General features: G+C 44.3%; 1 protein-coding gene across 10 annotated transcripts in view; it reads right to left on the bottom strand.

Moving 5' to 3' along the window:
- The window catches only part of RAPGEF1 (Rap guanine nucleotide exchange factor 1), a 202,171-nt gene that overhangs the window by 30,455 nt on the left and 144,535 nt on the right, over positions 1-27,181 (bottom strand). For 4 of the 10 annotated variants that reach the window (XM_043983671.1, XM_043983672.1, XM_043983676.1 and 1 more), the window contains 3 exons: positions 4,626-4,898; positions 2,767-2,859; positions 790-875 (listed from right to left, as the gene is read on the bottom strand). In XM_043983671.1, coding sequence (XP_043839606.1) covers positions 790-875; positions 2,767-2,859; positions 4,626-4,898 — 452 coding nt within the window. The remainder of the gene's footprint in view (positions 1-789; positions 876-2,766; positions 2,860-4,625; positions 4,899-27,181) is intronic. The other 6 variants (XM_043983675.1, XM_043983677.1, XM_043983678.1 and 3 more) reach the window with 3 other exon arrangements.

The raw sequence follows: 27,181 nt of genomic DNA, 5'->3' as shown, positions 1-27,181 counted from the left end.
CTGAGGCCGGATTTGAACTCAGGTACTCCTGACTCCAGGGCCAGTGCTCTATCCACTGCGCCCTCCTATTTCTTTAAAAAAAAAAAAAGCATGATTCTAGTCAGTTAAAATATTTTGTTTTGGGGTGATTTAAAAGAACTTCATTGCTGACTGTTGATCTTGCAGAATTTTGTAAGAACAGCTGCATTTTTGTTTGCTGAACTGAATGTGGATGAAATCATTGTATTGTTACTTGTACAGAGTGACTTAAAATGAGAGGTATCTCATAGTGTTTTGGAGCTGGGCATTGCGGCTAATTCCGTCTTTCTTTGAGAGGACTCTATGGAACTCTGAAAGTTACATTTTCCAGTCCATGGAGGGCAGAGAGAGGACTGATGAGATGTTCTGGCACCACTGTTTGCCAACTCATTTTTTAAAAAATGAAAAATCAGGGGCAGCTAGGTGGCGCAGTGGATAAAGCACCGGCCCTGGAGTCAGGAGTACCTGAGTTCAAATCCGGCCTCAGACACTTAACACTTACTAGCTGTGTGACCCTGGGCAAGTCACTTAACCCCAATTGCCTCACTAAAAAAAAAAAAATGAAAAATCATCTCTAACAATTCAAAGGACCTTGTAGCCTTTCCCACTCCAATAAGGCAAAGTCCAGGTCTACTGGCATACTATGTGGCAGGGAGGAGGCTGCACCTATCCTTGGATCTGACTGGCCCCTGATTTTTTTTGTGTGTGTGGGGCTCCAAGAATGGGATGAGATGAAGAAGAGGAGATGGCTGAGGTGGGTACATTTCTTACCTCTCACCACCTTCTCTGTTTTCTTTCCCAGGGGCGCTATGTGAGGAGGAATCTTTGGGGTGCCCATCTTTTGTAACTGGTGACTCCTGGAAAAGGAAACAAGATTTTGGTTGTAACAGTAGCATGAGGGTTGCCCTGGTCTTCCAGCATTCTTGCCGGCATGTTCCCATGAGGTTTAATGATGGGATCTCAGCGTTAATTATATAGGAAACTTATGAACTTCACTTGAGGACTAACGTCTTGCCTCATGGTTTCTTTCTGACCCTGTGGAATGACACCTATAATCATAACACAAATCAAATGCCAACCTAAATGAAATAAAATAAACTGTCATCTTTTGGAAGCTCTCTCAAGAAACCTTTGCTCACTTTCTGGTTCATGAAAGCTTCATTTTTTATTGTGGCTCAGTTCAATTCATCTTGGTTGCCCTCCCAATTGTCTTTTCCAATTTTTGTTCCCTGTAATCATCTTGCCAAAGCATATTCATGCATGTGAATAATGAATCCCTTGAAGTGGTTGCATTATTTGAATTCACACTACTAGAGTTTATGGTTACATGTAAACTATTGGTTTCAGCCCAATGGAAATATGCAATGAAAATGCAAATATGTTGACCTTCACAGGACTCATGGTTTACACTAATCCAGGCCTTGATGTGTACGCTCTTTTCTCCTACTTTCTCTTTCTCAGGGTCTCCCAACTTATGCAACTCTGCAAAAATAATGCAACTCCAATACTGTGGTTTGTTGTGCCAGAGGTGATGCTGGAAGCAGAGCAGTTTGAACCTCGACTGCAGGAGGGCGAGTTCAAAGCGAAGAAGAACGTATCTCCTGAAGTTCGCCATTTATCAGAGAGGGAAAACAGCCAAGAAAAGTAAATCAGAATTTTTCTTCTCTCATGCAGAGATAGAACTGCATCAGGCCACCAGAGGGGTATGATGACTTTGGACTGGGAGCCCTAGGAAAGAAACATCCCAGCTCCCTTGGCAGGCCCAGGTCCATCAGGTGAGATGAACTGTAACTTTGTAAACTTTGATCTGAGTCTTGTTCAGTGTGAGCACAGAAGAATTTTTTTTTTGGAGGGGGGCGGGGATAAGGGAGAGAGCAGGGACACTCGATAAGACTTTGGATTTGTCTTAAAAACAATAAAAAAAGAAGACCAAACTTTTTGAGTGACAGGATCAAGGCTAAGTACTCAATAAGGAGTAACAGGGTCAAACCTTATGGTATCTGTGGCCCAGGCAAAAGCAAGGCTCCAGTAGATGGCCTTGGGAGAGCCTTCTCCTGTTACCCCTCCACTGCTAGCACTGTCACACAATTTCTGAAGGATGATGCTTTTTTGCTTCTGCCTGCCTTACTAAATCAAAACCAGAAAGAACGATCGGCAAAACTGTTGTTACTTGAGTGTCATGAATGGAAGCAACGATGGAATGAAGACAGAGATGTCGAGCAATCTGTCAAATGGCTACATGTGCAGCGTCCGCATAAACACAGAAGCTGCTACCCTGCGTGACTCACCCAGAATTCTTGGAGGAAGTTACTAATGCAGGATCAGTACACATGCTGAAGAGGAGGAAGAGGAAATGGTGTGGTAAGGGAAGCTCAGTCTTGGTGTGGGAGAAGTTACATTCTCTGTTATACTGGAGCGGGACAGGAGGTGAATGACCATCAAGGGTGGGATCGGGACATTTCAGTATAAGCCCAGACCTATCACCAAGACTGCCGTGTGCATGGAAGCCAAACGCTGAAGGAGAACCACCACCAGGGAAAGAGTCACCTTAGCTTGAAGAGAAGCGGGGGGGCTTCTGCTGTCCATCTGAATGGGCTGCCCTCCATTCACATGGAAGTGCTAAGTTGGCGCAGCCACATAGAAGCATCTTGATGGTGGATGGGCAGGCTTGGAGAAAGCAGGATGCCCCACCCCATGGGAACTCAGCATGCACCAAAAGCTTCTTTCTGCCCTCTGCACGCTACTTACTCCTTCAGAGTGAGGGAGTTCCCCGTTGCTTTGCCCAGAGGAATACAGATTGACATATTCACCCTCACCAGCATCTTCACTGGCATTTTCACTCTATGGGAGACAGGATGAAAGGAAAGACACATGTATCGGCGCCTACCAGCAGCCCTTCAAGTCCAGCAGGAGTAGCCAACAGGGCAGATCCTGACTCAGCCACCTCTTTCGAGGACGTGTGTTCCTGCTCGTGGGGAATCATGTCCTCTGGGCCGGAGGGCAGAGACCCCATCCCCACCTCTGGCCTCTGCACTAGAGTTGCCATAAATGTTAACATCCTTCTGACTACTCTCAGAGAGATGAAAAAGAGGGACCTCTTGAAGGGTCCTAAGGTAGCAAGGAACAAGCAGTAGAGGGAATAGCAGTCCCCTAGTGCAGCTAGAGAAGACATCGATGTGGGAAGAGGCTTGGCAACAGAGCACAGATGCATGTCGGGTAATGTATGTGAAACCCACTCAGCACAAGGAAAAGTCAAGCCTGGATTTTCTCCCCACCACATTGACCCACAAGGCAATTTGCCTTAAAGGTTCCTGAGTCCCTCCCTGCAGCGGAATAAGAAACTGGCTTGCACAACCTTTCCTTCCCAAGGTATAGGCAACTTAAAGAAAAATGTGATCATCTATCAACAGAACCAGAATCTGAGTTGAGTTTTCTTTTCTTTTCTTTTTTTTTTTTGGTGAGGCAATTGGGGTTAAGTGACTTGCCCGGGTCGCACAGCTAGTACTTGTTAAGTGTCTGAAGCCGGATTTGAACTCAGGTCCTCCTGAATCCAGGGCTGGTGCTCTATCCACAGCACCACCTAGCTGCCCCCGAGTTTTCTTTAATATATAAGATCCGGCTGGTTACTTTTGCTTCTAAATGATCACCTTGTGATCTTTGAGCTGCACTGGGAAGAGCCCCCTTCCCCTGCCCCCTCCCCAAGTCTTTCCACTTTGCACACCTTCAGTCACAACACATACTCTTCGGTCTGATGACCCTTCTGTTCCTCAAACAATATGTGTCATCTCCAGACTCCAGGCGTTTTCTCTGGCTTTCCACCATGCCTGCAATGTTCTCTGTCCTCATTTCCACCTCTTAGCTTTCTTCAAGTCCCAACTAAAATCCCATTCTCTCCAGGTAGCCTTTCCCAACCCCTCTGAATTCTAGGGACTTCCCTCTTATCATTTCCTACATATAGTCTGCACATATGTGTTTGCTTGTTGTCTCCCCCATCAGACTGTGAGCTCTTCGAGGGCAGAGACTGTCTTCTCCTCTGTTTGTATCCTCAGAACTTAGCACAGTGTCTGCCACATAGAAGGCAATGAATACATTTCATTTGACTGAATGGCTTGATGTGAACCTTGTTATATAAAATTGAATTTTAGAGTTAAGTGCAGACATTGTGCTTCCATATCGTTAATGTTATTTTACAATCTCATGGAATATTAGTGTCAGAAGGGACTTCAGAGAATACAGAAATCTAAACCAACCCCCTCATTTTACAGGTGAGGAGAAACTGCGACTCAGAGATGAGGAAGTGACTTCCTCAAGGTCATCCTGCTAGCAAAAGGCCCTGCTCCTTGAGCCAGGTCATTTCACTCCCCAAATGAGTGCTCTCTGTGTTACAAGCACACCTTCCTGTCTGACATTCATTCTTATTCTCTCTCTCTCTCTCTCTTTCACACACATACACAATCTAGTTTTGCTATTTCACTATCACACAACCTCTCAATTTTCTTGTCAGTAGGATAAGGAAGGGAAGGGATAGTATTCTAGAAAAATAAAATAATGCTCAAAAAAATTTCACGGTCCTATGAGAAGTTGCATTTTTTTTTTTGAAGTCTCACCGAAGGCGTCTGGAGAGAATCAGTGAAAGAGGTTTCAGAAGGAAGGTAGACAGAATTCCCATTCAAGTTGCTCTCCTGAGAACAGGAATTGGGCCCATCCACAGTGCTGGGAGGCAGGCTGGCTGTGGTTGGCACTGCTAGGTCAGAGCTCTGAGACTGGTGGACAGGTGGGAAATGTGGAGAGGAAGAGGAGGTAGACGAGAGGAAAGGTGGAACGGAAGCTTGGTTGTGAGGCATGAAGTCCTGGGAGTAGGACCTAAACACAGATTTATACTAAAGGAAGCAAGTGGGACACACACACACACACACACACACACACACACACGAAAGGGAGAAAAGACAGACAAAAGAAAAAGTAATTAGATTAACCATAGCTGAGCAGCTAGCTTTAAAGCAATGCTATTTTTTTTTTTAAATAAAAGGACTATCAGAACAGGAGGCTAAACACAACAAGATTTCTACCTTTAAAAAAAAAAATCAAGATTCCCACTCTGAATCACAACTCTTCATTGGATAAGAGATTACACACAGCTTTCCATAAAAGGCTTGAACTGCCAGACACACACTGTACCTGTGTTGAGAACTTTTCCATTTTAGGGACACCAAGGATTTAGCTGCTAAACATTTCAAGGAAACCTAAAAGTCTTAGGAAGAGGGCAAGCAAAGCTTTATGTTTTCTTTTATTAGAAAACACTCAGTCATGTAATCATTCTGGGTTCACATTCAGGGTCTGATTGCAGTTGTTGGGTTATTTTAGTACCTCTAGTCCCTTTGTTCCTTTTGCAAGGCCTCAGTTTCATTTTTATCCTCAATAGCTTTACTTTTTGTTGTTGTGACTTAGAAGCCATCTCAAGTCTTCTGGGAAGCAGGCAAGGTATAAAAGCTTAATAAAAAGACCCAGGAATTTGGATACCAGAACACATATCCTGTAAAAAGCATTTCTAGCGCAGTGGATAGAGCACCAGCCCTGGAGTCAGGAATACCTGAGTTCAAATCCGGCCTCAGACACTTAATACTTACTGGCTGTGTGACCCTGGGCAGGTCACTTAAGCCCAATTGCCTCACTTAAAAAAAAAAAAAGCATTTCTAAGTGAACCACCCTTCTAGTTATCTGTTACTAAGCTGATGAATAAATGAATGGATGGTGGTACGGGGAGGAGGCATGGTGTAGCAGACAGGATCCTAGACCACCAGAAGAAGGCACCACAGTTTACATGGAAAAACAAAGCTGGAGTCCCCTTTACTTGGCAATGGGCTGTGGTGCTGTATCTTTTGTTGAGAATCTACTAATGACTCCCATTTCCTCTGGAATGAAGGTGGGCTGGTGGACAGAGTGATAAGAGTTGAGTAAGGAAGACCTGAGTTCAAATTCAGTCTCAGATACTTACTAAAATTGTATGATCCCAGGCAAGTCATGTAACCTCTGTCTGTTTCCTCAACTGTAAAATGGAGATAATAGCATCTACCTCCCAAGGTCAATGTCGGGATCAAATGAAATAATATTTGTAAAGTGTATATAGTAGGAGTTTAATACAGGAGGGGTCTGTGCCTCTGGCCTAACTTCATCTATCTGTCTATCTAACTTCATACACACAGAGAAAGCAGCAGCATTGTATAGTGAAACTGAATGCAAATGGGATAGCCAGCACTCATTTCTCATTTGGCCAATGCCTTCGGATTTCTGTTCTTACGGAAACAAGGGAGGGGTGAAGATGAAACTATTTTCACAGCATTACCTGGGCCCTCAAAGTAAAGGGGAGAACCAAAGAGGGTCCAGGTTGAGAGAGATCTCAGAGGTCATCTGGTCCAACCATACACAGGAGGAAAGTGAGGCAGAAAAAGGAGACCAGCACCCTTGACCTCTCACAAATCGACAAGCTGTCAGCCTTTAAAAAAACCCCAAACACTTAAATTCAACTAACCTTTATTAAACACCTGCTGTATATAAGGCTCAAAGATGGTAGCTCAGGCTTCATCCTCAGGTTGTCTGACCAAGGTCTGGAGGAAACTTGTCTTTATAGGGTTACAATATACTACATTTATAAAGGGCTACATAAATGTAAGTTATTATTTTTATTTTCTGTACCATTCACAACACTGGCTGCCTGACAGTAAAAGTATCTGCATATGTGTCTAACACAGTGCACTTGAGAAACAGTAGATGATAAAGCAATAGATGTAGGGATATCATCTAAGGAGTAGTTCAGAACAATGGAAAGAATGCCATCCTTGGAGCCAGAAGACCTGGGTTCAAAACCTGATTCTGAAACTCAACAGCCGAGTAAGTCATTTCATGTGTGTCTTCATTTCCTCATCTGTAAAATGGGGATAATAACACTCCTGATATTAAAATGAGATAATGCCGTGTAATGCCATGTAATGCCTTGATGGGAGGCACAGTAAATGAGCTAATGCCATATAAAGTGTTTCACATACAGAGTGTATGTCCCACATGAGCAGGAACTCTACATTTCCCACAGTGCCCTGGACAGAGATGTTCTCAGTAGATATTTACTAAATGAATAACTGAATGAGTGCTCCTTGTGGGCCCTTTGTAAATGCTGCTGACCCACTAGCACGGGCAGCTTTTATCTCTGTATTTACTTTCAGCTGCTTCGAATAAAGGCACTACTTACACGTTCTTCTCTGTGGCAGAGAACGTTAAATCCCCAGTAAGTCACCATCCCTCGGGCTCAGCAGTTTGAGTCCCCTGGCCTCATATCAGTTGGCATCTCATTGTCCCACTGCTGCTGCCTTTGGGCTTAAGCTCCCGGCCTGGGGTGGGGGTGGGAAGAGAAGTGTGACTGTGACTAGAGCTCCCTTTCCAATGACATGGCATCACAATTCACTGTCATGCACTCTGTGCTCCAGCCCAGCTGACTGCATTAGATCCCCCTCTTCACTTAGCATACATTCTCTTCCCATCTTTACCTGGAAGAACCAATTTTTTAACCCTTAAAGGCAAAGCACAGGTATAACCATCTCCACGAAGCCTCCTCTGATTCCCCCCAAAGTCAAAAATAAAGTCTCCTTCCCCAAATTCTCTTATTGCATCTTGTTTGGATCACTGTTTTGCCCTTATACAACGTTTATCTGTATGTCTGACTTCCCACTATTACGAGGTATTATCTATAGGGTGTTTTAAGGTTTGCAGAACAGTTGGTATGTATGATCTCACCACAAGTAAGTGGTAGGTCCTTTTTTGGGGGGGGATTTGCACCTGTGATTTCATTGTTATTGGGAACCCCTAATGAAGAAATACCCTCTACCAATGTAGACCTGCAACTGTCCTTGCAAGTGAGAGTCTTAGAGTGGCTGAAGCGCTGAGATGATAGGACTTCCCAAGGATCACAAAGGTGGGATTTCAACCCAGGTCTTCCTGACCCTGAGGCCAACTTTCTTTTTGTACATTTTCTAAGTGCAAGGGCCTTGTTGGCTTTTATCTTTGGGTCTTCAGGTCCCAGCATGGTGTCTGACATTCTCCCTCTCCCTCCTTCCCTCCCTCTCTCCACACACACACACACACACACACACACACACACACACACACATATATAAATAAAAATGTCTATATAGATATCAATAGATATGTATATATGTATGTGTGTGATATACATATGCATGCAAATATAGAGTGAATACATATATATACACATATATACTTAATAAATGTTTGCTGAATTGAGAGTAAAATAATAATTACAGTCATTTTCCCATTGATCCCTCAGTTCAGGAATGATTTGGGGGGGCCTGCTTGGGATATGATTATGCTGGTCATCAATATTAGCTATAGGAAAACAAATCCACAAGGAAACTTCATTAGGGGTGTGGACTAGAGGCATCAGAAAGGGATGTGTGTGTGTGTGTGTGTGTGTGCGCGCGTGCGTGTGTGTACACAAGCATGCGCACGTGTGTGTGCTCGCAGGAACAGGAGTGAGGCCTTTCTGATTCTGTGTCATTGGACAAAAGCTCCCAGCCAGCTCCTCCTCCCCTGTGAAGCTCAGCAGGCCTATAAGGAACTCTGGTATTCAAACTATGCAGTCGTGCTGGGACAAGGGCCAAACACAAAAAGTACCTTTGAAGAAAGGGCAGGGGCTTGGTGCTGGTGCTGGGGACCATCTCTAATTGCCACAAATGTCCCCATTTCTACTTCTTTATGGTGTACGGCAACACCGTGGCACAGCCTGCTGCCATCCTCATTTCAATCAGTGCCAGTCACTATTGATTCCCAATAGGAACGTTTTTCAAGCGCTAGAGGTCGTCTTTATTCACAGGGGCAGGGAGGGAGGAGACGCTGTCCGTTCACTGGCCTCCCCACCGACTCACCGCCCAGAGTTTATTTTAGAGTCTGATTGGTGCCGGCTTCTCAGCTTCAGACAGGCTGCAGCATTCTCTGCAGTGGGGAATTTGTATTTATAGCCAGAACAAGCTTGTTTGGGTTGAAGATTTTGTAACACTCGGAGCTGCCTGTCTGGAGGCAGGCATACTTCAACATGGTGTTCTGGAAAGGTGATGTGAAATGTTATGTGTGTGTGAAGTCTCTTGAAGAACACTGTTAGCATGCTTAACTAATCCTACAGGGACCATTTTATAACTGGAGAATCCTGGTATCAGAGATTTAGGTGCTCCTGAAACCATCTACCACTTCAATCTCCTCTTCCTTTTAAAAATTAAACTTTTTCAAAACATTTTTGTCTCCTGCACACATCCCTCCCCCACCTCCACCCCCACCAAGAAAAACAAAACTCTTGTAACAAATATGCACAGTCAAGCCAAGTCCAAAAATGTATGTATGTCTTACTCCGCATCTTGAGTCCATGAGTTCTCTTTCAGCAGGTGGGTACCATGCACCATTATCAGTGCCCTGGAAGCTGCCAGAGGGATCCTGTGACTCGTCCAAAGTCACACAGGTAGTAGGAAACCTTGGAGGCAGGTTGTTTAGACCTCCTCTTCTTGGAATTAATGATTTTTTTGGGGGGGTGGGGTGGGACAATGAGGGTTAAGTGATTTGCCTAGGGTCACACAGCTAATAAGCATCAAGTATCTGAAGCTGGATTTGAACTCAGGTCCTTCTGAATCCAGGGTCGGTGCTTTATCCACTGTACCACCTAGCAGCCCTGAGCAACCTTGCTGCCTCTAGCCCTCCTCTTCTTGAAGATAGTGGATTAGAGGCCCAGAAAGTTGGGTAACTTGTCTATAAGTCATGCAGGTAGTGGGTGGCCAAGCAAACCCAGGTCTCCTAACCCCAAATTCTATGTTTTCTCTCTCTCTCTCTCTCTCTCTCTCTCTCTCTCTCTCTCTCTTTTTTTGGTGAGGCAATTGGGGTTAAGTGACTTGCCCAGGGTCACACAGCTAGTGTCAAGTGTCTGAGGCCAGATTTGAACTCATGTCCTGAATCCAGGGCCAGTGCTCTATCACTGTACCACCTGGCTGCCCCAGTGTTTTCTCTTCTGAACCACATTTCCCTCCTTATGGACTTCAAATTCGCTAGATGACGCTAGATGATTATAATACATACAAAAGTCACCTGTCCACAAGAGTAAGTTGGGGGAGGGGTGTTGGGGAGAAGAATGATGGCCTGCATATCTAGGAAAGGCAAAGCCTTTGGGAGATCCCTTGACAGAATATAAGCTCCCTGAGGACAGGGGACATTTCACTTTTGTCTTTGTGTGCCTGGCACCCAGCACATAGTAGGCACTTAACAGATGCTTGCTGGGTAACTTATAGAGACACTCCCTCCATTTAACACTCATAAATTGTCTCTGCGCCTACACTCACACTGTACTTCATGGCTAGAACACTCTTTCCTACTCTGCCTGCTGAATCCCCGCCCTTTAGAGTGTGAGCAATAGGCCTGCAGATCTAGAGAAGAAAGGAGCTTTGGAAACCATCTAGTCTAAACTTCTCATTTTACAAATGAGAAAACCTAGGCCCAAGAGGTTAGGTTATTTGCCCAAGATAGAGGTGAGATTTGAACCTGAGTCGTCTGAACTGAGAGGCAGGAAGTGACTCCAATACCATTGCTGCTAAGAAGGCTCCCTGATTCCCTCCCACCAGTCGTGTTCTTTCTCACACCTTGTGTGGCACTTTGTTCCTCATCTCTTCTATTACAGCCACCTGGGCTTATGCCTGACCGATCTACTAGAATGCCAGTTCCACGAGCCTAGGGACCGATAGCCTACTTAAACCTTGCATTCCCCACAGCTCTGAGCACAGTCTTGTGTGCACACCAGAGTCACTTATCTCCTGAAAGCACGGGAGGAGCCAGGTCCGTAATGAAGCCCTGTGTCTGCGTACAACACAGCAGGCCATTCATTCAAGACAAGGCCCCAGTGAGAACCCTGTGGGCTCTGGGCCACTTGCTTGGCCACGAGGAGGCTAAATGCACTGTTTCCCTTGCCTGTGGGTCTCCTCGCCTTGGCAGCTGACTTGCAAAAGGATGTCTTACAGGAAGGCCCTGTGCATTGTGATGCTGGGAGTGCAGAAGAGAGTGGCAGATGAGGGCTGAGATACATAGACATACAGATCTAGATAGAGAAGAAGATGGCAGATGCAGTTAACCATGGTATGTTACTTAGGTAGCTTTAATGGGCTGTGACCCAACAAAACATCCCTTAAATCATTAGAAATCACAACCTACTGTAGGAAGTCACAGGCATGTCTAACATTACATCTGGGCTGCTCATTAAATATTCTGGAAGAGGAATACTTCTAAGAGTCAGTCAGTCACTATTTGCCACTCTAAAACCAGGTCAGAGTCACAGAGCTTCTTAGGGATGCTAAGATGTCCCAAGGTCGCCATTCATTTCCAACATTCATTTGTTTTTGGTTTTTTTGTTTTTTGCAGGGCAATGGGGGTTAAGTGACTTGCCCAGGGTCACACAGCTAGTAAGTGTCTGAGGCTGGGTTTGAACTCAGGTCCTCCTGAATCCAAGGCTGGTGCCTTATCCACTGCGCCACCTAGCTGCCCCCCCCCCCCCCCCGCCATTCCTTTCCAAATGCCTGGGTGGAGAAGGGAAGGAAACAAACAAACCCAAAGTCGGCCAATTCCACACAATTTACAAAACGATACTTTCTCTATTGGTCCTGGCGGGAAAGGTGCCTTTGAAGACAGGTTGGGTGTTCTTTTGGCAAGGTAGAGGAGGAAGAACAGAAGAGTCTTAAATGAAAAGTTCAGTGTCCTCAATGTAATAGACATTCTGCTTCATTCTGAAAATTCCAAGAATACCAGGGAGATGGTCAAAGAGGGCTGTCCGTCTGCCAGCAACTGAGAGACACAGCCACAGGTCATAGGACTTGGCATTAAACTGCTTCCCAGTTACTCAGAGAACCTAGTCTTTTGCAAGAGTGTTCCTGTGTTGGGATTAACAGGGCTCTTTGATCCAGCTAATGAGAGGGGAAAGTGATAATGTAAATGAATGGACTTATTGATGTGATGGAGGACTAGGGAAGGACAAGAGCTTGTGGTGCTTGGTCACCTCTGTCCAGGGCAGGTTACCGACCCTCACTAATTCCAGAAACCACTTAGCAAAACAGATGAGCTCTCACTTTGGGATCCACTGGGCAGCTGGTTCCCATAGTGGGAATTTTTCAATTCAATTTTTATTGACCCAACAGTGAAAACAGGATAATAAGATTCAAGGCACCAAAGGGAAACTTGGCCTTTCTACTTTGATTTGGGCTTGCTTTTTTGCAAGGAAAACATCAGTGGGAAAACACCCAACCAGCCACATTCTAGCACTGTTGTCAATAATGGTCTTTGGATCACATAACTCAACACTGGTACTAAGCCATTTTTGTTTTCAGAACAAGGCTTCTTTCAACTAGAGATACTCAATTCCTAAATAAATGCTGCTACTAATTTTATTTATTTTGGATGGAAGACTGAGCCTTTTAACAGCTGCAGAGCAGCACCACGTAAGGCCCCCAGGGAGTGGGGGAAGGGAGAGAAAAAGTTGGCATACTCTCTTCAGAGATGCCAGGCCAGTGTGTTTTTCCTGACTGATGGTTTTTATTCCTAGCAGAGCAACTTAGGGCTCTTCTGAATAACATTCCCTAGAACTCAATTTGGGGAAATTTAAGGCAAATCCCCTCCTTCTTTGGTCTCGGTTTAGTCTTTGCTTGTAATTATAACAGCTCACAATGGCTCACATTGAACACTTAAAGGCTTACCAAGCAGTTTACTCACAATAACCCTGTGAACTAACTAAACAAGCATATATTTATATATATTTCTGGACCAGCCCAGTGATTTCCATTGAGCCAGGGAACTCAATGTATGTAAGTTATCATCATCCTCCTTTCACAGACAGGGATACAAAGGCTCAGAAGGGTCACACAGCTAGTGCCATCAGATCCAAGCTTTGAACCCAAGTCCCAACTCCAAATCTGGGCTCTCTCTACTATTCCCCATGTACACCACTTGCCTAGGACTTAATAGATGAGCCATCCTTTTGGTATCCAGAGACAAACTCTGGAGCCTGGTGGTTTAGAGAATTACAAAACACTGCCATGTCACTAGGTGACAAATGCATTTTATGTACTGTCAAGAGAAGAGGGTTTTGGAGTTGGTGTCATGAAAAGTAGCCCATTCTCTCCTATAAAATGATCCTGGGGTGACAGCACCAGAGATAGATTCTCAGGCTGGCTGGCTGTCCCAAAGATCCCCCTGTATGTTCGTCAGTAGGAAATGGTTTTTATTCTACTCAATCTTGCGAATTATTTGCTGAATGATGAGATGTTAGACTCTTTTTTGTTGTTGTTGTTTTGTGTGTGTGTGTGTGTGTGTGTGGCAATTGGGGTTAAGTGACTTGCCCAGGGTCACACAGCTAGTAAGTGTTAAGTGTCTGAGGCCGGATTTGAACTCAGGTCTTCCTGACTCCAGGGCTGGTGCTCTATCCACTGCTCCACCTAGCTGCCCCCGAGATGTTAGACTCTTGAAGGGCTGCAAACCTCATCAGGAAGAAATCTAGGGAGAGTTTTTATTTGTGTCATCTGAAAATTCTAAGGAAATATTTTGTTTGGAGTATTTTGAGTAGTGAGATGGAGGAGTGATGAGATTTTTAATAAGTTCCTTCTTAAGCAAGGTTTTCTTGCAACTTAAACCACAAGATTAAAAAAAAACCCAACAACACCATTCCTCCACCCACAACATTTTTCACCAATGGCTCCATGGCTAATTAAAGTTTATCCAAGTATATCTAGCATGTTGTTAGAGACTCAGCACATTGCCTGTTAAGTATTGACCTTAATATTATCAACTGCTTCCCGATAGCAACAGATTTCGTAGATGTTAGGAACAGACTCAGATTCAGTCCTAGAAATCTCATCCCACTATTTTTAGAATGCTCTGATTTAAACAGCACGACTGGGGATCTAATTTATCCTCTAATTGGAACTCTATTTAGGGAACGCAGACATGCTATGATGTTTCAAAATACAAAGGAAAGAAATGTCACTAGCAGAGCCCAACCCAGAGATTTTCCTTTTGTCTACCCCTTGCCCGTAGAGAGGCTGCATGGCAGGGGGAAGAAAACACTGGTCTTAGCATCAGGAAGACCTGTGGTTGACTTCTGCCTTAGCTGTAAGTTGTGTGACTGAGCAAGTCACTTAACGTCTGGAGCCTCATCTGGGAAATGAGGGCTGGGCTCAATGATGACTTCTGAGGTCCCTTCTTTCCTCTAAATTTATGATTCTAGGCTTCTTCCAGATCTCAGTATTCATGGGATGGCTAGACTATATGTGACTATTACATGCAATACCACTTTCCTTTTGATGCTTGTAGGGCACTAGCTTCTCCCAAATGATGTAAATGTAAACTCTGTGTTACAGGGTAAGAGGAGGAATTTGAGGTCTGTTCACTTCTCACCCTATAGTTAAGTGGATTTTGGTCCTAATGGAGGCCCAAAGGATTTTGTAACTACCAGCCCAAGGCTGGGCTTTAACCCTGTTATCTGAAAATTGGACCTAGAAATGGGATCACTGAGCAGGATTCTACTTTCATATTAGGGCCATAAGTTATTTTCATCAGTGATTGGACATTCATATTAAAGTATCAAATAATTATTAATATAAAATTAATTAATTAAATCAATATGGGGGGGGCAGTGAGGGTTAAGTGACTTGCCCAGGGTCACACAGCTAGTAGGTGTTAAGTGTCTGAGGCAGGATTTGAACTCAGGTCCTCCTGAATGCAGGGCTGGTGCTTTACTCACTGCACCACCCAGCTGCCCCATCCTGTGTCCTTCTTTCCTGGGATTAGATGCTTGAAAGAACATTGGGCCAGAAGTAAGGAAGCCTACATTTTAGTTCTGCTCCAACTTTTATCTCACAGTATGACTTTGGTCAAGTCACTCCTCTTCCCCCAGCCTGTTTTCTCTTCTTAAAAATGAAAAGGTTGGGGGTAGCTAGGTGGCGCAGTGGATAAAGCACCGGCCCTGGAGTCAGGAGTACCTGAGTTCAAATCCGGCCTCAGACACTTGACACTTACTAGCTGTGTGACCCTGGGCAAGTCACTTAACCCCCCAATGCCCAGCAAAAAACCAAAAATTAAAAGGTGGAGGCAGAGGTTGAGATGGGGTTTAAACTAGATGATGTCTAAGGTCCTGTATTAGTTCTAGAATTTTTGGTTTCTAAGTAAGTCTGAATTCACCTGGGTTCAGAGGACCAATAAGACAGACTCAAACCCCTGGAGAAGAAAGTGTTGTCAGGACTTGAGCTTTCCAGGGTAGGGGGCAGCTGGGGGCAGTGCTAGTCAAACCACCACCCAGTTTCTGGTTTCAGGAAGAACAAAAAGTAAGGGCAGGGTAGGACCGGAAAAGCAAAACCACACATCGAGAGCCAAGTAGATAGCAATTAGCCACAGAACTCAAAACAAAAAACTCATCAGGCAAACGTCTGTTGGAGATGTAGAGGAAGCAGGCCTCTGTCCATAGGACAAAAGCTCTGAGAGGCCTGGTCACCACTAAGGCTGCCTTGGCTGTTGGCAGAGTGGGGACTGATGGGGACGACGATGAAACATGATGTATGGCCTAACTATGGAGTCATAGCCTGCAATAGGGCAGACCCATCACTGTTCTAGGCTTCCTGACTTAAAGATAAGTTAAATTGTTACCAGTCAACATTTAGGGAGCTTTGACTATATGCAGTGCTCCGGGGAAGGTCCTGCAGGCTACAAAGAGGCATTAGAGGAAGGCTTTGCTCTTGAAGGGTCTATTCAACCCTGGCTACCTGGGAGATAGGACGCAGGCACAAACAGATGACTAACAGCAAAGGCAAAGAACCCAACTGCCAAAGGAAGGGTAGACACCTGACACCTATCAGATTGGCTAAAATGACAAAAAAGGAAGATAATAAATGTTGGAGAGGCTGTGGGAAAATTGGAACACTAATGCATTGTTGGTGGAGCTGTGAGCTGATCCAACCATTCTGGAGAGCAATTTGGAATTATGCCCAAAGGGCAATAAAGCTGTGCATACCCTTTGACCCAGCAATCCCACTTTTAGGTCTTTTGCCCAATGAAATCATGGAAGGGGGAAAGGGACCCACATGTACAAAAATATTTATAGCTGCTCTTTACGTGGTAGCAAGGAATTGGAAGTTGAGGGGGTGCCCATCAATTGGGGAATGGCTGGACAAGTTGTGGTATATGAATACAATGGAATACTATTGTGCTGTAAGAAATGATGAGCAGGAAGAGTTCAGAGAAACCTGGAGGGTCTTACGTGAGCTGATGATGAGTGAGATGAGCAGAACCAGAAGAACATTGTACACAGTATCATCAACATTGAGTGTTGACCTACTGTGATGGACTATATTCTTCTCACCAATGCAATGGTACAGAAGAGTTCCAGGGAACTCATGATAGAAGAGGATCTCCAAATCCAAGAAAAAAAAAGAAAGAAAGAACTGTGGAGTATAGATGCTGATTGAACCATATTATTTCTTTTGTTTTGGGTGCTGTTGGTTTTTTTTTTTTTCTTTCTATTTTGAGGTTTTGCATCACTGCTCTGATTCTTTCTCTTGTAACAGGATTAATGCAGAAATAGGATTAATGTTATTATGTGTATGTATATGTGTGTGTGTATATATATATATCTATATGTATATGTATAGAGATATATAGATATAACCTATATCAGATTACCTGCTGTCTAGGGGAAGGGGGAGGGAGGGGTGGGAGGGAGAAAAATCTGAAATTGTAAAGCATGTATAAACAAAAGTTGAGAACTATCTTTACATGTAATGGAAAAAATAAAATACCTCATACATAAAAAAAAAGAAAGTGTGGGAATTGAATGAAAAAAAAAACAAAGGAAGGGTAGAAAAATATGCATTGCAGGAGAGACTGGCTACTAAGGGCTGGAAGTCTGGGCAGGCTTTGTGGAAGAAGTGGGTCTTGTCCTGGGCCTTGAAAAATGCTGGTGAGCTGACTGCCCAAAGGGTAGGAATTTGGACAAATAGAGAAGAAGAGAACCCAGGTTCTAATCCTTCCTAGCTCAGTGACCATGGGTCACTTAATCTCCTTGAGTCTCAGTTTCCTGAGACTGTCAACTAGGGATGATAATACTTGTGCTAACCACCTCATCCAGGTGCTGTACCGGGTCAGTTAGTAAGTCAGTCCCTCAGCCAATCAGCATTTATGAAACACTTCACTACGCTAAGCACCGGGATGCAAAGGAGCCTTCACTCTAATGGGAGAAACAATATGGAAAGAATTCGGTACGTGTAAGATGGAATGTAATCTCACTATGTAAGGATGAGTGGTCATTATGAGCACAACATATTCAGGAACAATAAGTAATAATAACAATAGTGGTAGCTAGCATTTATATAGCGCTTTATGGTTTGCAAAGCACTTTATAAATATCACCTCATTTTTATCATCACAACAACCCTGGCAAAGAGGTACTACTATGATGCTCATTTTACTGGTCTGGAAACTGAGACAGACAGATGTTAAGTGGCTTGTGCAGGGTCACGCAGCTAGTGTCTGAGGCAGGATCTGGATTCAGCTCTTCCTGACTGCAGGCCTAGCACTCTGCCCACTGAGCTATCTAGTAGGATGAGAGCACTTCGGAGCTGGAAGGGCTCTTAGAGATATCCCGGTCCAATTCTCTTAATTTTTACAGATGAGGAACTGAGATTCGGGGAAGTGAAGGTTCTTGCTCAAGGTCACATGGCTAGTTAGTAGTGAAACTGAGATTGGGAACCAGGTCTCATGATGACCAGTCTAGCACATTTTCCAGCAAACCATGTCTAGCCAAGGCTGAGGCTTTCTCTAGGGAAGTGGTATGAAAAAAAATAGCAAACCTGGGAGTGGCAGGTACACGCTAGATCCTGAAAGTCCTTGAGGACCAATCTACAGAGTATGGCTGTGCTTATAATGGTACCCAAGGCCACAGACTTGTCCAAGAACACCAAGCATCTGAGCCAACTGGGGGTGGGGTGGGGGTGGATACACGTGCTCTCTGGCTGCACCTCTCACACAACATCTGAGGTTCCCCAAACACAGCTCTCCTGTGAAAACAATCCCCGCCCACCAACAATCCATTTTGCTGAAACCATGTCCGCCCCTGTCCTGACCAGTCGAGCTGAGATGGTGACCTTCCTCCTATTGAGTAAATAGATTTCTAAAGCCAAACCCTAGGGAGAACATAAAAGGGGGCAAATGACCCTTTACTGCTCGGCTGAAAGCAGTAAAGTAGGAAAGATTTTTGATGCTGGTTTTCTCCTCCCCTTTAAGTCAACAAGTCCCTTTCAGGGAAAAATCGAATTCCTTAGACAGTTTTCAAGAAAGGATTTCTGCCAGGAAAAAGTTGTTTCCCTAGGGAGCAACTTCACCAGGATCACAAACCGACATGTGATTGAGAAAGATGAGCCCGTATGAGGCTGTGCCGGGATGGGAGGGGCCTCCATGCTTGCAGCACCCACCAGACGCTGGCCAAACAAACTTCTAAGGATTCTAATTCCGGAGGTAGGCAACCCGGTTCAGGTCCTGGCTAAGAGTGCTAAAAGCTAGTGACTCTGAGCAAGTCACTTCATTTCTTTGAGACTTGGCCTCAGCATCTGTAAAATGGGGATAACACCTACCCTGCTACTTGAAAGGATAATGGTGGGGGTGTGGGGGCAGGGATTGGAAGAAGGCAAATTGCAAATCTTACAGTACTATATAAATTTGCTGTTATCTCTATCATTGTTTTACCATCATCGTCTCTTCCAACGGGCTCAGAGGTTAGAACCCTGGAGGAGAAAGATACTAAAGAATTTTGGAGGCAATATAGGTAAGCCACTAGGACTAGGGAAGATGGACATTAATAACTCTACAAAAGAGACTAAAGCCACTCCCCAAAGGCCAGTATTTTCTGACTGTTGGCGTTCTTTGCTTCTCTCGTCAGTTTAGTCTAAGCTGTGCCGGTAGGCTGATCCTTGCCTCTTTTGCCCACTTCCCTCCTTCTCTCCTTTTCTGGTCCAGTTCTGTGAGTCTGTCTTTAGGGGGGAAACCCCGCTGTGGAAAATCCCATGAAGCAACAGATCAGCAGGATGGAAACTTACAGTCTTATAGAATTGCCTGAGATAAAGGGAAGCTGAGTGATCTTCCCACGGCTACAAAGCAAGCATGTGTCAGAGACCTGAATGCAGATCTTCCTGATTTCATGGCTGGCCCTCCATCTACTCTACACACCGACTCTTCAACCCCCCTACCACGGCTTATGTAATAATAGTGACTGACCCAGAGAGCTTTCCATACCAGGATTTGCACTTTTCAACAAACTTGTGAAGCAGGGACCCCCATGTTACAGATGAGGAAACTGAGGCTTAGAAAGGTTATATGATTTGCTGATGGTCACACAGCTAGTGTTAGAAGTGGGATTTGAACCCAGAACTCTATTTACTCATCCATCCTGACTCTCCTCCTCCATCCTTGCAGGGGGAAAACCAAGTACTGAAAAAAGTATGTACCAAAAAGAAACAAGAATGTGAGTCTAAAAGGAGACAGTAAGCTGACATGATGGCCGAGGCCTCTGCAGTATTTCCCTGTCAGGTATCAATGTCTAGGGCAAGAGAAAACCTTGTACTGCCACAGCCTGCATGACTATTATTGCTGGCACTCTCTTGATTCCCATTCCAGAGTCCTCCCTTCCTTGCCTACTGCTGTGCTCCCCGTCCTTACTGCATCTTCTCTCTTTTTATTTCTTCCCAGGCTCTTAGCGACACACTCAGCAATCCTACTTGACTATCTGAGGCCTCTCAAAGAGAGTCCAGAGGGCTTAGAGTGGGGAGGGACTGTCAGGATCTGAGGCATACAGAGGGGAAGGGACGCCCAGTAAGCAGAGCTTTGACTGGAACACAGATCTACCTCTAAATCTGGGTGCTCTTTCTGCTACATTGTCCTTTAAAACTCTCAAAAAGATGGTCTCAGACACTTCCCTCCCTTGATTAGGAACATAATGTAAACAGGAAAAAAATCTTTCTCGCTATTTTATTGACAGAAGAGGATAGAGTGCTACACAGAAGTTGCAGTCTGCATTAAGGCAAGCCTTCTGGTATGAACATATGTGCTGGGGCACCAACACTTAGGTCTGACATCTCAGAGTTATCCTATTTTTACCTAGGGTGGTATACCAGCTGCTTTATGGAGTGTGTGTGTGTGTGTGTGTGTGTGTGTGTGTGTGTGTGGTTTCCCCCCTTGAAACTCTCAAGGTGAAATAACTTCAATTTCCTCACCCCAAAAATTTTTCAGAAAAACAATCCTTCAGAGCATTTCAAATCAGCTTCTTGAAATCTGGGCCTGTTAACAAATGCTCTTTTCCCAAATGTCATTCTGGAAGTCAGAATGGTAAAGGATTACTTTCCAATCTTACTGCAATTATATCTGATAGTAAACACCATGGGACTCAGTTATAGAGGTGTGTGCATGTGTGTGTAAGAGAGAGAGAGCAAGCGAACACACACATATCTGAATGCATATGTATTTTGGAGGAAGGGGTGGGAAGATTTTTCTAACTTCTTTGATCTCCTATCTTCAGGGCACACATAAGGCTGACAATTATGAAGAGAGGTATTTTTATTAAATCATTAGCAAAGTGTACAGAGATTCAATCCAAATTCTCTTACAACAATAAGCCAGATGAGCATAGGACTTTAAAAACCACTATCAAGAAAAGGGATATGCCAAAGAGAAACCATATTGGGAATTCAGATGTCCAATTTGGAAAGGGCTCAGAGACAGGGGAATAGCTGCAGAGGGGCCAGTATTATGGGAGGGAGAGAGAGTGGGGAAGGACACGCAGCCTGTGCAACGTGAGCCAAACTGCACCGGCTGAGCTGAGAATGAAGCCTACAGAAACCCTGGGATCAGGGCCAGGAAAGCAGCCAAGGGAAGACCAGGGGCAGCAGAGGAGGACAGGATCACTGTGAAGGACTCAGACAACAATCCAGTTACAAAAATGGACAGAAAGTGGAGCAAAAACCATTTGAAAAAACAATTCCATTCAAACAAAGCAAATGAAAGGGATATAGAAGGAATAACAAGTTACTTTTCTGTTATTCACTTAAATACCTATTAAAAAATATGCATGGGGGCAGCTAGGTGGCGCAGTGGATAAAGCACAGGCCCTGGATTCAGCAGTACCTGAGTTCAAATCCGGCCTCAGACACTTGACACTTACTAGCTGTGTGACCCTGGGCAAGTCACTTAACTCCCATAGCCCCGCCAAAAACAAAACAAAAGAAAAAATACGCATGGGGGCAGCTAGATGGTGCAGTGGATAAAGCACAGGCCCTGGATTCAGGAGTACCTGAGTTCAAATCCAGCCTCAGACACTTAACACTTACTAGCTGTGTGACCCTGGGCAAGTCACTTAACCCCAATTGCCTCACCAAAAAAAAAAAAAAAAAAAATTAAAAAATATGCAAGGCTTTGACTAGATAGGTTTAGAATTGGAAGGCACCTTCCACATCATCTAATCCAACTCATCTCATTTTACAAATGAAGATACTGAGATTGTGAGAGATAGAATGATTCCCCCAAATCATGCAGATAGTTAAATGGTGAGATCTGAAACCAGGTTTTCTGACTTCAAACCTGGTGTCCTTCCCACTGCGCCATGACACCATTCCAGTCATAATACTGATTATTTAGGGTGATACCTTCCAGGCTGATCTCCAATGATACAACTCCCTGGTTTCTTCCTTGTCCTCCAAAAGTACCATACATTCCCCCCTCAGCCTGCAATGCCCTCTCGGGGAACCTCTGCCTACACAAATTCTACTTGTCCATTAAGACCCCGCCCAAGTGGCCCTCCTCTGACAAGTTCTCTCAGACTGTCCCCACCTCGAAGTGATCTTTCCTTCCCCAGAACTCCTCCAGAACATCTGCAGCATTCACTGGGCCCACACGCTTCTTGTCCTCTTGTGTTGGCCTGATCACACGTGGGGTATGTAACTTTGCACCCATTTATGTCTTATTTTCTCAAAGAGTGTAAGCCTTTCCAGGGCATGGAAATCTTTCTTCATTAGGTGCCTGCTATGGGCCAGGCATTGGGTTGGGTGATGGAGAAACAAAGACAAAAGCAGAAGAGCTGCTGCCTTCAATGAGCTTACATTCTAATGGATGAAACAAAATGTGTGGATGTATAGGATGTGTGTCAGAGAGCATGTGTGAGAATGTGTGTGTGTGTGTGGGGGGCATGTATGTGTATATACACACATACACTTAAAAATCAAATATATGGTAATCTTGGGGGAAGGTTACTATAAGTCACTATAAACATTTCATAATTTTTAAAAATTGTCATTCAATTGTTTTCAATTGTGTTTCACTCTTCATGACCCCATTTGGGTTTTCTTGGCAAAGACAACTGAGTGGTTTGTTGTTTTCTTCTCCAGCTCATTTTACTGATGAGGAAACTGAGGCAAACAGGGTAGAGTGACTTGCCCAGGGTCACACAGCTAGGAAGTGTCTGAGGCCAGAATTTTGAATTCAAGAAGATGAGCCTTCTCAACTCCAGGCCAGTGCTCTATCCACTGTACCACCTAGGTGCCCTGATTAAAAAAAAACAAAACCAACAAAACCCCCAAGAGCCTTCTAAAGATCGAATTCTTTTTTTTTTTTTAGTGAGGCAATTGGGGTTAAGTGACTTGCCCAGGGTCACACAGCTAGCAAGCGTTAAGTGTCTGAGGCTGTATTTGAACTCAGGTCCTCCCGACTCCAGGGCCGGTGCTCTATCCACTGCGCCACCTAGCTGCCCCAAAAGATCTAATTCTAATAGAGAAATATGAAGCTTTCCCCAAAGAGAGTAAATGGTATTTGTCTACCATGGAGAAGAGGTTGTTGTCATAATCCTACGATAGTAATGATGATGATGAATATTCATATAGCACTTTAAGGTTTGTTAAGTGCTTTACATATGTTATTTCATTTTTAGACACAATTTGGGAGGTGGGTGCTAGAATAATTTTTCCCATTTTAAAGATGAGGAAACTGAGGCAGAGAGGGGCTTGGTAAGTATCTGAGGCAGGATTTGAATTTAGGTCTTCCTGACTTTACCTCCAGCACTCTATCTGCTGGGCTGTCCAGCTCCCAAGCATTCAACAAGAGTGCAATGCCTTCAAAGGCTCCCTGGAGACAGAAGGGGTAGAATTCTATGGCCTGAAGTCCCAGGAAGAGGCACCCTCTAGGGATGTTCCTCTCCTTCTACCTGTCCACAGCACTCTGTCCTGGGAATTCGGCTGCACTGGACAGTTTTTATCCAGAGCTTCAGGAGGTTTCTTGAGGTAAGTGTGGTGCCATGCCACTGAGCAAGGCAGGGATGAGGGCCAGAGAGGCCTGTGCTCTGTCAGTGATCTGCCTGGCTAATCTGACCTCTGCACTGGCTTTATTGCTCCAGTGTAGATTTAAGAAGGGTTTTGCTTTTTTGTACAATGCAAATTAAGATGAAGATTCCCATGCTAATTTTTTTTTTTTTTTGCAGGGCTATGGGGGATTAAGTGACTTCCCCAGGTCACACAGCCAGTAAGTGTCAAGCATCTGAGGTCAGATTTGAACTCAGGTACTCCTGAATCCAGGGCTGGTGCTTTATCTACTGCGCCACCTAGCTGCCCCCCTCCCATGCTAATTATTAGAGAAACAGCTATCACTGGATCTCTACCAGCAGCTAGCACAATGCAACACAGAGCTGAAGCAAATAAATTCATTTAATAATTAGCACTAATTGATTTTTATCTGGTAGATGCATATGGGAACAATATTTAGACCCCCAAATCTAAATCTCCTTTAAAACTAGCAGGTGCCTACAGCTTAATCTTATAGTAGACTCTGCAACTTTGCTTATGTGGGCAGTAATCTTTTTATGGAAAAGGGGCCAGGGTAATGTGATCAGACAGATTGTCAGCGTCTTTAAAGTGCTCCCACTCTTTGCTGTCCCCCTTCCCCCCAGCTAACTGTGCTGCGATGAGTGTGAAGCCCAACAACACTGAAATACAAGAGCGGTTTGTCTAGGGTTATAGGGAGCTCGCTGGTAGTGTTTCAAACCTGCTAGCTGGCTATGTCTCATCTCTCAGATACTGAGGTCAGAAAGATAATTAATGCAAGGGTACTATGCTGGAGCAAACCCCCTTTCTGCATTTCAGTGTGTCAGATGTCATTTAACACATTACAGGGTGCCATTTTGGGCCCCAGCTGCAATCTCCTTTTAATGAAGCACTTTCATTTGACCAAGCCCCAGGAGATCTTAATTGAGTCTTCTCCTAATAAGGCCTCCTTCCATCTCCTCTAATACCTTTTTACCAGTGTCTTCCTCCTTAGACTGAAAACTCCTTGAGGGCAGGGACTACTGCCTTTCTTTGTATCCTCAGTGCTTAGTACAGGATAAGCACTTAATAATTATGGTTTAATTGGAACATTTTCTTTCCAATATGAAATATCTCAAAACTACATTAGTGCCCCACAGACACTATGATGTGTTTATATACACCAGTTGATTCTTTTTCTCATCTCTCTACTCTGAAATTTCTTTTATTTCTAAAGAAAAATGTCCCACCCACTTGTGATCACAAACCTAAACTGCTTCCCAGGGTTACTGCAGAAATTGCCTCAGGACAATTCTGACTTGTTTCCGTGCTGGGATAAAGAGCACAGTCAACAGGACACCTGGCAAGGAAGGCTGTGACAGGAGCTCCTGGGGTATACCTGCCCAGACCAGAGTGTGTGTGTGTGGGGGGGGGGGGGGGCGGGGGAGACACTGGACTACTTCATGGGTATATCACTGTCAGGTCTACTGTGCATTCTAAGGCAGGCCCTCAATTCAAGTGCTCTTGACTCCTAGTCCAATACTGTCCCTCCCTCCTCTGTATGAGGCACTATGTAAATGACTCCCTGTTGTTCTTTTTTTTTTTTTTTTTGGTGAGGCAATTGGGGTTAAGTGACTTGCCCAGAGTCACACAGTTAGTAAGTGTCAAGTGTCTGAGGTCCCACTTGAACTCAGGTCCTCCTGAATCCAGGGTCAGTGCTTTATCCACTGTGCCACCTAGCTGCCCCTCCCCCCCCTTTTTTGGTGAGGCAATTGGGATTAAGTGACTTGCCTAGGGTCACACAGCTAGTCATTGTTAAGTGTGTGAGGCCGGATTTGAACTCAGGTCCTCCTGAATCCAGGGCCGGTGCTCTATCCACTGCACCACCTAGCTGCACCCCCCCCCCCCTTTAAAAATAGAGTTGTGTGGTTTTTTCTCCTTGTTGTTCTTAAGGGTGATGGGAATTTTTGTATGACTCATGATAGAACATAAGCTCCCCTGATGACAGTGACTGTTTTGTTTTGAGCTTTTTAGTCCCTGTGCCGAGTACACATTGTGGGCATACACTAGGTGCTTACTAAGTCCTTGATGAATTAACTGAATTGAATTCCCTAGAGGTCATAGTGATCACAAAGAAAATTAGGCCACAGAATAGACTCAGAGGTCAGGGATTTGCTCAAGATCACAAAGCAAGTTAGCAGCAAAAGCCCGATAAAAAAATAAAAACCAGGGGTCCTGATGACTATTTTAAGATACTAAGTCAGGAGCGGGGCAGCTAGGTGGCACAGTGGATAAAGCACCAGCCCTGGATTCAGGAGGACCTGAGGAAAATCCCACCTCAGACACTTGACACTAGCTGTGTGACCCTGGGCAAGTCACTTAACCCTCATTGTCCCACAAAACAAAACAAAACAAAAGATACTAAGTCAGGAGTTCTTAACTTTTTTTTGTGTTCTGGAATCCTTTGGCAGTCTGATGATATCTACACACTCTTTCTCAAAATAATGTTTTTAAATGCATAAATAAAATACATGTGATTACAAAATAAACCAGTTATATTGAAATAAAGTTATCAAAAGTATTTTTTAAAAAATCAAGTTCACAGGATCATCCCCTCCCCCTTAACATTAATAACCCTCAAACTAAAGGAAGAAGACAGGTTTTACTTGTGCATTTTAGGCAAGTAGTGGGATGGTTTCAGAATTCCCTTGCACTAAGGGATAATTGCAGAATGCCTTATAGATGTAGAGTTTTCTCAGGTATCCCATTTTTCTTCTTACTACAGTCCTGGGAAAAGGCAGGGATTATCTCTATTTAAAAATCAACAACAACTCATTACTGAGGTAGTGTAGGGTAGTGGACAGTGTTGGCCCAGGCTCCAGGAAAACATGTGGAAATCCTGCCTCTGACACTAAGCAGCTCTATGATCATTTAACCTCTTCCTCACTTGTAAGAGGGGGTACATATCTCAGCAGGATGCCTGTTGTAGGATAAATAAAATCTAGTATGTAACAATGCTTTAGAAAATTTCAAGTGCCATATAAGTGTCAATCACTACTTGTGGTTTACCAAATAATTTTCATTCATTTTAATCTTTTGATCTGCACAACTACCCTATGAGATAAATAGTATTGATATTCTTCCCATTTTACAGATGAGAAAGCTCGGAGAGGAATGACTAGTCCAAAGTGACAGGACCAGAATACACATTATTTGATCAAAGATTACAGTTGGAAGGGACTACAAGTAGTTGAAACTTTTCGTTTTATAGAAGAGGGACCAAAAGACAAGAGAGGCTCAACAACACACAGGTGCTAAGTGGCAAAGGAGGAATTTTCACAGTAGCATCGGATTTGAGGGTTGAAAGGGACCTCAGTGGCCATCTAGCTCAACTCACACAAGGAATCACTGTTATGAGACGGGGAGTCTGCTGGAAGGGGACTCACTACCTCTAGAGCCCACTGGACAAGAACTCGGGGGTTCTGACTTCAAATCCAGCATTCACTGGTTCTATAAAACATGGCAGTTTCTGTTTCCTTGTCATTCTACCAATCCTTCACTCCGGACACTGGGGCAACCTCAGGAAAACTTGTTCTCCCTAACCCTAGGTGCCTATGCTGTTGCACAGACAGCCAGCAAAACTGAGGCAAGGAGTGGGCTGGACAGCATCAACACCAAACCCTTTGACCTGCGGAGTGCTCAGGATCAAGGCACAATGCCTCCCAGTATACACCATGGTACCACTGCAGGTGACAGGCAGGCTG

The sequence above is a fragment of the Dromiciops gliroides genome, chromosome 2, assembly GCF_019393635.1.
Source record: "Dromiciops gliroides isolate mDroGli1 chromosome 2, mDroGli1.pri, whole genome shotgun sequence".
NCBI lineage: Eukaryota > Metazoa > Chordata > Mammalia > Microbiotheria > Microbiotheriidae > Dromiciops > Dromiciops gliroides.
This window is presented reverse-complemented; position numbering and strand designations above follow the sequence as displayed.